Raw genomic sequence first — 10,922 nt, 5'->3', positions numbered from 1 at the left:
AATCTATCTTCTCTTTTCCTTGTAGCCGGAAACAATCACAGCAAAGCGCAAGATGTCGTGAGGAGAATCAAAGAGGAGACGTCGAACGACAAAGGTACTTCGTGCTAGCCCGGCGGCTCTTTCCCTTGGTCTGGTTTCGGCGTTCGGGGCTTCTCGGCAGACCTGGGTGTTTGATCGGGGGCGTGGGTGGTGGACGTGATTCAGGGCTGAGGGTTGGCTGTCCCTCTTGCGCGTCTGTTTTGGGGAATTCCGGTGGCCACGGAAGAGTGGCGAGTGGCAGCGAGCCTGTCCCCGTGGGAGTGTTCCTCTGAGTCGGCAGGCGCGTCTGGCCCTTGGCTCGACCCTGCTCTGTGGCAAACCCTTCGACACTCTCCCCACTGTTTCGACCCAAGGAATGGCCACCTGCCTGTAACACCTTGCCCGCCTCCAAGTGCTCTTGACCCCTGTCTCAGCCCTGCTCGTGTGCCTTATACTTAGGGAAAGAAGATGTGTGCCACCGTCTTGGATTTCGTGCACCCAACATGGTGCTTTGGGCGTGTCCCAGAGGCCCCGGCTTCCCCTGTCCAAGCTTATGGTGGTTGTTCTTCATGAGCTGGGAGAAAGGAGGGAACCCGTGGGGGGCACGTTCAGTTAGCCTGTGTGCCGGGTGCCCTGATTCTCACCTGGTTCGTGCCAGGCAGCATGAAGGTTGCCGTTTCACCCTGTGAGCAGGGAAAGTCCCAGCTGCCTCCACCCTTTGTGATGGGCTTGTTGGGAGCCCAGAGCCTGTCTGGTGCTTTGTGCAACACCAAGCAGCTGTTGCGGATGGGATCCAATTCCTTCTGCTACTTGCCCTGCACAGAAATGGTTGTTTTCTGCACAGAAACCATCCATGTATCCATCCATCCACCCATCTATCCATCCATCCATCCATCCATCCATCCATCCATCCATATATCCAATCTTCCATCCATCCACGCATCCATCCACCCATCCATCTATCCATCCATCTACCCATCCATCCATCCATGCATGCATCCATCCACCATCCACCATCCATCCATCCATCCATGCATGCATCCATCCACCATCCACCATCCATCCATCCATCCATCATGCATCCATCCATCCATCCATCCAGTCTTCCATCCATCCACACATCCATCCTTCCATCCATCCACCCATCCATCCATCCATCCATCCATCCATGCATCCATCCACCATCCTTCTGTCCACCTTCTATCCATCTGTTCATCTGCCTGCAATCACGGAAGACCCTGTCTAGCTCAGGAGCTCTCCAGTGCTGAGCCCAGGTGGAGACACTTCTCTCCAGACCAGCCTGCACCTGCTGGAACCTCCGAAATTCTTGCCCACACACTCCCAGTAACACAGCTTGGCACAAGGCCCATGGGAACCACAGTTACTCATAGATTATGGCTCTTCCTTGATTCCTGCATTGGGAAATTGTGTCTCTGGCAGTTTTTTGTTTTGTTTTGTTTTGTTTTTGAGCAAGCAAGCACACATCTTAACATTGCATAGCTTACTGTCAAGAGCACAATGATTTCTCAATACCTAATGTCTCTCCTGCCTCCCTCCACCCCTTCTCTGGACTTAATCTAAGAAAAGAAAAGTCTAAGTTCTTGGTCGAATGCTTCATCCTCCTTACTTTCCCGTACTTTCTGCCTTTGAAGTCATGGTCAGTTGAGGTCCTACTTTGGGTTGGGATGGGAGGCGACCCACATACCAGCCTTCAACTAGCTGAGCTCTTTGATGGATAAATTAACGACTGTTTTCAGGAACCGAGGCAATATGGCTTATTTCTCAACCGAGATAGTTTCCAGGGACAAGTCTCAATACCTTATCATCATGAATCCCTGGTGCCAACATATTTATTACTCTTGAGTAATAACTTGCTGATGAAAGCCGTCTCATTCGGAGCAAGTACTCTTGCTCTATGATCCAAAAAAGCAAAACAATACAGTAACATAAAATGACATAAAAGAACATAAAATAAAACAAAAAATAAAAATACGAAACCCAACATCACCGCACAAGCAAGCAACAGAAAGTCATAACAGCGTCCCAGTGAATCCAAATGGGATTGGAGAATTTCAATACTCTTAAAAATACTGCGAGAACGTAGTTGTGTTTTGGACATTTGCCGTACACTCACACAAGCTGTGGTGAATTCCTGAATCCTAAGCCTTCAGCGTGATCCCACTAGAAATATGGTGTCTTTGACCTTCCCTGAAAGGCTTTGCTTTGTGTTCTTCGGAAATGTCTCCTTGATCAGTTTCCATCTTTTCTAATATCACTCTCCCAGCAGTATCTCTCTCCATCTTTAGCGGGAAGAGGGGCCAGCTGTTTGATTCATGGGATATTTACTCAGGTATTACATCCAGTTTGCTTTCATTAAGAGAAAACAGTGCTCAGTTCTTCATAACTTCACCTGCTCCAGGAAAAGCCAGTTGTGTGCAATCCCGGCGAGATGTAAATACATCTTTTGAATGTCTGGGTCATCCAGCTAACTATAAAATACTTAATTGGTGATGGAAGCAAAAATACCATGACATCAGTTTGGTATTCATTACGGTACCAGGTAATAATAGCGTCTCTGTGTAGGCATCCACCACCCTTTGACTTCTGAGAGAGATTCATACCTTGACTGTAGACCTATCTTGAGGCGAATAGACACCTACCATTTTTCTTCTACTCATAGACTCTCTGATTTTCCAGAATGATCCTTCTGGAGCTTGGTCCATTTGGAAAAACTTGACTGAGTGTTGATTGCATGGATTTTCTCAGTCTCCCTACCACGTATGTTTTTTCTTTATAGCATAGCGTTCTTGACACCTGATGCCTACGGCGAAGTGCTTGATGCAAGTTTGCTGGCCAACACTCAGCCTATCCCCAGTAGTTTGAACAATATTCCACGTGTATATTTAGGGCCGGCATATACTCGAGGCTACTTATCTTCCTTCCTTACCATGAAATGGCCGTTATTGTCATGAATTTTTCAAACTAGAGTCCCTATGTTTTTTACCTCTTGATTTTAATTTAGCGTCCTAAGCGTGCATGTTAGCCAGCCAGATGACAGCTGGGCAGACAGACAGACTGCTGGTTTCCTGTGGGTAATTAGAAGATTTAGAAGGTCATTGTGTCTCTTCTGAAGGTGTGGAAGGAGACACTCAGCACGTTCTGAAAATTTAATCGGCTATTATAGCTCTCACCTCGTTCCTTACATTAAAGGCTCCTCATTTCTCAGAGTTTGCAATGATTAATTTTAACCTTTCGAAGCACTCGCAAGGTGAGTTCTATGAGAGAGGGCGATTGTGTGCCTGATTTCCTTAGCTCTTCTATAAATACCTGCAGGATTTGAAAAAAAAAAAAAAAAATCCCACCAGGAAGAATTTTCATCCTCACATTGCCTGCCACCTTCTGTTTCCGCCACCAGTAATTTATGGGATATTTTCACTTGCCACGGTGCCATTGACCATTGTATTTCCACATTTGTTTTGGACACATTGTAAACGGTTCCTTCGAGCACATCTCAAGATGCTCTGTGCATCCAAGCTCAGTAATGGGTCAGCACCCACATGTAACCCTTTCAAAAAAGTTATTCTAGAAATGTTACTTCCGTGTTTTTTCCTCTGGGGGAAATAAAGTAGATTCCAGGTGATATAAGGGTTTGTTTGTTTTTTTTTTTTAAATAAGGTGTGCGGTGTTATGTAAAAGGTAAATATTTATAGTTCCTGTATTTGCAGGTTTTATCTTAAACGCTTTTCTCCCGGAGCCACATTGCATTGTCTCCTGGGAGCAGGTATGGGAGTGCATGATCCAAAGTATTTACTTGTTGAGAAGGTGACCCCTGTCTAGTCCTGATGTTCCGCTGTGCCCCGTTCCCTCCTGTAGATCTAAGTTTCGGACCTGGGCCATTTCACTTCTGCCCGATGAACTTCCTTTAGCATCTCTTTAACCATGGGTTCTACTCATCACAAATTCCTGTACCTCTCTGAAAATCTGAGACCTGAGAATCTCGCTACGTGACCTGCGTGTTTTGAAAGCTATTTTCTGTGGGTACAGAATTGCATGTTGAAAATATCCTCTGGCCCCCAAGATATTAAAGGTGTTCTGACATGGACCTTTGTCGTTTGGGATGAGAAGTTAGCTGCATTTATTGTCAGTATTTCATGAATATAAGTGTCTTTTCCCATCTTTTCTCTTGTCTTCCTTTTTTAACTTTGTTTTCAGAAATTTGAGAATATGCATAGGTGTGGTCTTTTTTTTTTTGTCTGTCAGGGGTAAAAAGCTTCCTCTATCTGTGAGTAGTTGCATGTGATAAAATTTAGAGAATTTTCAGCCATTTTTTTTTCCCTAAAAAACTTTCTTCTTTCCATTTCCTCCTTATGGGTCTACAATTACACGTATGTTAGGTTGCGTCAGGCTGTCCGGCCTTTATTTCATTGAGCACAGTTCATTTTATCCCAGCTTTCAAAATTTTTCTCTGTGCTCCAGTTTGGATCATTTCTATTGACCTACTTCAGTTTCACCAAATTGTTTTTTCAGTTGTGAGTATGATACTTTTACCCCCACAATTGGATGTTTCATTTCAGCTAAACAAACTGTTTTCTAGCTTTAGGGTTTCTGGTTAGTTAGTTTTAGTCTACATATTTGTCCCGGTGTGTTCATATCTTCGTCCTTGACATCCGTCTGTTCTTTTCTTTTCTTTTTTTTTTTTTTTTATGTTTTTTATTTATTTTTGAGGGTCAGAGAGAGATAGCGCGAGCAGGGAGGGTCAGAGAGAGACGCACACAGAATCTGAAACAAGTTCCAGGCTCTGAGCTGTCAGCACAGGGCCCGACGCGGGACTCGGACCCACAAACTGTGAGATCATGACCTGAGCCGAAGTCGGACACTTAACCGACTGAGCCACCCAGGCGCCCCGACATCCATCTGTTCTTGTAGGTTCCTTAATAGGTAGTAGTTATTTTAAAGTTCTCTTCTGCGACTGCCAACACCTGTATCATCTCTGGGTCTGTTCCTATTGATTTTCCCCTCTGGATGTCAGGTTGACTACATTTTCTTGTTTCTTTGTGCGTCATTTTAATTGGGTATTGGCCGCCGTGAATGATCCCTAGTACCGATTTTGGATTCTGTTACCTTCCTCTGAAGAATGTTGAGTTTTGGAGCAAACAGTGGTATGACTTGCAGGATACCTAGATCTTGTGGAAGCTGCACCAAAGGTCTAGTTAATCACGAGTCTATTTCAACATTGCCCTTGGGTCTCGGATGGAGCCCTTAGTCTTGAGACACAGCCCTTTCTTCAAAGATCTAGACCATCTCAGGTTTCAAGGGAGAGTCCAAGATGTTCACCAAGTTCTTCCAACTTGGCAGGACTCAAATGTCATCTTGCCTCCCCCACACCAGGCAGCGGCTGAAATGTCTCTCCTCAGCCTTCAACGTGCCAGCTGTTGTTTGCTTTTGAGTGCCTTGCTGTCTCAAGCTGGAACCTTTGAAATGGATTATTCAGCCATGGGTTCTACGGGAGTTTCTACCCACATATTGATTCTCTGTCCCCTGTGGCCTTTCACTGTCTGAGATCCCAGCTGCTCCAGACTCTGCCCTTTGACTCCTCAGCTCATCTGTTTGCTTCTTCCCACATGGGCTCTGCACCTTGCACTCTGAAAAGGACCCTCAGAGGGGGAAAAGGATAAATGAGCCCTGTGTTTAGCGTACCAGGATTTGTGGTGATTCTCTAATAAACTACCTAGGTTACCCTGAGGAGCCTGAACAAGAGAAAACATTAATCTGCTTTATGCTGGCCATTTCCGTGATCAGGGAAACAGCCAGCATCGTGTTGGGGACTTGCTGTGTACTGAATAGTGTTGTAAAAACTCGTTATGTGTATTGATTCATGGGTCCCGTCCTTTGAGGTAGCCGTGATCACTGAATGTGTTTTCCAAATGAGGAAAGTGGGGTCGTAAAGAGTTGAGGGCAGTTGCTTTGCTTTATGTAGTTAATAAGGGGAGGTGTTGGGATTTGAACTTGACATCCAGGAATGAACTCATAAATAAGTGAGATCCGTGGGGAGGGGGAGAGGTGGAGATTGGCAGGGAAGAGAAAGAGAAAGAAATAGCTCAGGTGTCTTGGCAGATGGGAGTTGAGTTGGGTGCCCATCGGCTGGGGTCTTTTAGGAATGCTGGTTTGTATAGTGTAGTCTGTTCTGTCCCCCTGAAGACCCGTTACATACACACCTGGCTTGTAGGTGAGCATGTGCTGTGAGTGCACGTGTGTGTGGGGACAAACGTAGCGTCCCATGTTCCTGCAAATGGGACAGAATGATGGCAAGAGAGACACAGCAGAATGACTACCTTTTCCTCCTCATGTCTGAAGAAAGTCAGCAGAGTGGACCAGTCGCTCCCCAAGAGCCCTTAAGATGTCCCAAGAGCTAGGGAGGGACCTGGGGTCTTCATGACTGACGATGAAAGCACAGATGCTTCACATCCAGAAGCCGTTGCCTTCTGTGTACATATCATCAGCCCTCGGGGACTTGGGTGACCCCCTTCCCTTCTGCCTGGCATCTTGCTTTCCCACATTTTATCTTGTTGGACATCTTTCTCTGTTAACAACTAGAAGTGCTTATTTTCACGGCCATCTACTCTTCCATTGTGGACATACATGAAATCATTTGCCTAATATCTTACGAATGCATTTTTTAAATTATTACCGTACATCCTTGATGGCCTTGTGCTTGTATCTTTGGACGCTTTTTCACATTCCGTGTGTTTTCCTACAGAACTCATATGGGTGATGACCTGGCCACTCGGTGAAGCCGTGTTGGCAGACGGCAAAGTGTGTCCAGTGATACAGGATGCAGATATTTGCAACAGCTTGCTTTGGGAGCTCGAGGTAGCGATGCCTCTCTGCCCGGGTTATTGGACCGCCCATCTTCGTGTGCCCTGAGCCAGCCTTCTTACGTGGAGCTCACCTGCACACAGTTAGCGCCATTCCTGGGGCTTGGCTCCGTCTCTTCCTCCTTCCCTAACATACGTGTCATCACTCCACAGCCCACAATACGCCGATAAGCCTGGGTGTGGACGAGGAAGTCTTTCCCTGAGGTTTAAGTGCTTGGCATAGCTGTACCTCGGTCACTTACCTCATCACCGTCCCAGGCGTGGGCTTTGCGCGTCAGGCAGCTGCCCTAACTCGTCCTTTGAGTGTTCCCGTTCTGAGTGTTAACTAATGCCATGCTCTCACCTGTCTGTGCCGGGGAGACAATGCAAGGGTTGCTGTGGTCGCCCGGGATGGCAACATCTCCTACATGTGCCTTCTCGTAGCTGGCTTCCTGTCTCGTTTTCCGGGGTGCACCATGTATAGGCATGTCCTCTTCCAGACTGACCTTTATCCAGAGCGAATTCCGCACATAATCTGCTTATAAGACTAAAGATGAGAATGCATTCTAAAAACAACCTTTTGGGAAGTTTTGAGTCACAAAAAGTCCTTGTAGCTGTAACACATGTTGTTTCTTCATACGCAGAGGTGAGTCGAGGGCCTGACCCTGCCGTTCTCTCTCACCTGGCAACTATGCGCAACCTTGAATCTCTGTTTTTATTATAAAAAAAATGGTCAGACCTTAATTGTTGGTCGGGTTTTAAAGTTTATAGAAAATTGAGCACGAAGTACAGAGAATGGCCATCCACCGACCGCCATGTTTTGACGATTATGACCGTCTTGCGTGTATTGGGCACATTGGCTACAGTTGATGGACCGATACGGACACAATATTATTAATGCGAGTCTGTAGTTTGCGTTAGGATCAGGCTTCCTGTTGTGTGTTTGGATCCACTGTATGTGTCGTACAGAGTGGATTCACTGTCCTGAAAGTCCCTTGTTTCCACCCGCTCACCCCTCACCTCTTCCAACCCCCGGTGACCCCCAAACTTCTTACTTTCTGCACGGATTCGCCTTTTCCGGAACATTCTAGAGCTGGGATCTTAGAGGACCTAGCATTCACAGACCAGCTTCTCCTACTTACTCACGTGCGTTAAAGGTTCCTTCATATCTTCCCATGGCTGCGGAGCTCGGTTCTTTTCAGCGCTGCATCGATATGTTTACGAAGGATGGACGCCCTCTGCCCAGGACGCCACGTGCTCATGGATAAGCACGATCATGTGCAGAGCTGGGGGGCGAGGTTCCCCCTGAGGAAGACGAGTGCCCAAGCGCAGCGTCTTCACGTGTTCAAAATCCGGCTCTCATGTTACAAAGGACGCTGGGGCCAGCGTCAGAGTGAGGTTTAGGGTCAGGGTCAGGGTTATGGTTAAGTCAGGGTTTGGTCAAGGTCAGTTGTCAAGGGTTGGTGTTAGGGTCAGTTTTATGGTCAGGGTTATGGTTATGGTTTTATTAGACTCAAGGTCAATCTTATGAGCACGGTTATGTTTTGGGTTAGGGTTATGGTAAAGGTTAGGGTGACTGTCAGGGTTATGCTCAAAGTGGGGTATAGGGTTAGGGTCAGGGTTAGAGGTTAGGATCAGGATTACAGTTATGGTCAAGTTTAGGCTTAGTGTCAGGGTTATGCTCAGAGGAGGGTTAGGGGTTGGGGTTAGTGTTTGGGGTTGGGCATAGGAGTTAGGATGAGGGTGAGGGTTCAGATTTGGGTTTGGAGTTAGGGTTAGGGTTATGGTTATGTTCAGAGTAGGGTTAGGCATTAGGGTTCAGATTGGGGTTTGGGGTTGGGGTCAGGGTATGCTCAGTGTAGGATTAGGATTAGGGTGTGGGGTTAGGGTTAGAGACAGGGTGTGGGGTTAGGGTTAGAGACAGGGTGAGGATTCTAACTGGGGTTTGTAGTTTGTGTAAGGGTTAGGGTTGCGGTTAGGGGTTCAAGGTGAGGGTATGCTCAGAGTATCGTATAGGTTTAAGGATGAGGGTGAGGGTTAGGTTTATGCTTACACAGGGTATTGGGTTAGGGTGAGAGTTGTCTAAAGTTTAAGATCAGGGTAATGGTTATGATCAGGGTCTCCGGTCAGTGTTCAGGTTAGCTTTACGATGAGACTTTAAGTGGGTCTGTGTCTAGTGTTAGCATTAAGGTTAATTTACGGCCAGCATCCTTCTCAGGCTCATTGTTATGGTCAAGGCTGATGCGATTTAGAATTCAGATGTTGGGTTAATGGTTTTTCTTGCTGTTTGCATGACACTCAGCATCTGATCAGGGTCAATATGAGGGTTCGGCTCACGTTGGGGCTTGAGGTTATGGTCAGGGTCAGGGTCAGGGGTTAGGGTTAGTGTTGACGTCAGTATAATACTAGTTTCTGTTGAGTTGTAAGGTTAGAGCTCGGGGTGTCTGGTGCTGCGGGTCGACTGTCCAAGTCTGATCCCACTTCGGGGTGAATATCCCCTTGGGGCGTGATCGCAGTTCTTTCTGACATCATTTCCAGATATGTGTCCTACCTGTGATTAGAGCATACCCTTTGCTCTGCTACTTTTCAGGAAGCCGTCTGCACCTGAAGGTCTTCCCGTCTCCGTCTGTCTTCCCCGGGGGGCCGGGCTGAGGGCGTCCCATCCCGCCTGCACCCAGAGGGTCAGGGATCCAAGGTGCTCGTCGCCGAGTTTCTGATCCGGCATCATCTTCTCCATGTCGCTGGCCGGGTTGTGTCACAAGTTAATGTCCCAGGAGGTTATCGGGCAGTTTGAGCAGTGACTGCTGCATGCGCTGTTTTCACTGATAAGAAAGAAAATGTGTCGTTAAAGTGGCCACGAGGTGCTTCGTCAGCTCATTCAGAGAGCCTTACCCCAGCTGTGACGCGGAAGCCGGCTTGTGGCTGGGGGCGGGGCTCTGACGGCCACGCCAGGGGTGCCCTGGTGCGGTCTTCTGCCCCAGGAGCCGGCTGCCCGCTCACCCGGCAAACGCCCCTGCCTCCCACACCACGGGCACCAACTCCCCCTTCCCTGCTGAGCCTCAGGCTCTCCCTTCCGTCTTTCCAGCCCGTCTTCCTCTGTAGCTCCCAAAACCAGAAAACAGCATTAATAAGGCCGTAGTTTCTGCAATGGCAGCAAGGTGGAAATTTGGGTCCGTTGGCTCCATTTCTGAGACTCTGGAGCCCCCCTTACCTCCAGACCTGGAAGGTTCCTGTAAGGGGCAAGACGCATAGTCCCCACCGAGATGGTGCTTGCTCCAGGCAAGTTGACCCCCTTTGTTCAAAAGAGTGAGACCTCCGACCACGGCACTGCGTCGTTCCCCGTGGCTCGAAATTTCCAGGTATCAGGATCATCTTCTTGGGGAGTCATGGACGCACTGGTGAGGTCTGGGCACGTACGAGAGCCTCGGTGGGGTGACAGGTGCATTTGAGAAGGTAGTAACAATTCCTTATAGATGCTTCTGTGGGCTGATTGACGGTCCCCAAGAAGATGTCACTGACGGATGGATGGATGGACAAACAGAATGTGGTCCATGCCCACGATAGACGATGACTCAGCCTTGAAACGGAAGGACGTTCCGCACCTGCTGCAATGTGGCTGGACCTTGGGGGCGTGATGCTCACTGACATACGCCAGACACAGAAGGACATATGCCGTGGGATTCCACGTATATGGCGTCCGTGGAGGAGACTCGCCCATAGACACAGAGTAGATGGTGGGGGGGACTGAGGACGGGCACGGAGAGTAGTGTTTCGTGGGGATGGAGCCTCAGTCTGGGAAGATGGAAGGTTCTAGAGTTGGATGGATGGATGGATCTTACCACAAGCCTCTTGCTACGGGGTCCCCATACCCGCCATGGTGGCCCCATGGAAGGGACCATGGATAACCCATAGGACTCACTCAGCTGCATCAACCACGGCTTGTCTCCCCCACAAGGCAGAGGCTTCCTCAGGAGGGAGCTGGGCACCTGTTTTCTGTCTCCTCTGGAAGTTTCTGGGCGTCTCTGTGCATTCCTTCCCTTCCTTCCAGGG

At 48.1% G+C, this 10,922-nt stretch overlaps 1 protein-coding gene across 1 annotated transcript in view; it reads left to right on the top strand.

The window, feature by feature from the left end:
* Window positions 1–10,922, top strand: part of DHRSX (dehydrogenase/reductase X-linked) — a 116,862-nt gene that overhangs the window by 20,653 nt on the left and 85,287 nt on the right. Inside the window, exon 3 of the mRNA XM_077754732.1 lies at window positions 26–94. Coding sequence (XP_077610858.1) covers window positions 26–94 — 69 coding nt within the window. The remainder of the gene's footprint in view (window positions 1–25; window positions 95–10,922) is intronic.

This window comes from Crocuta crocuta, unplaced genomic scaffold (genome assembly GCF_008692635.1).
Source record: "Crocuta crocuta isolate KB4526 unplaced genomic scaffold, BGI_CrCroc_1.0 scaffold221, whole genome shotgun sequence".
In the NCBI taxonomy this organism is placed as follows: domain Eukaryota; kingdom Metazoa; phylum Chordata; class Mammalia; order Carnivora; family Hyaenidae; genus Crocuta; species Crocuta crocuta.
This window is presented reverse-complemented; position numbering and strand designations above follow the sequence as displayed.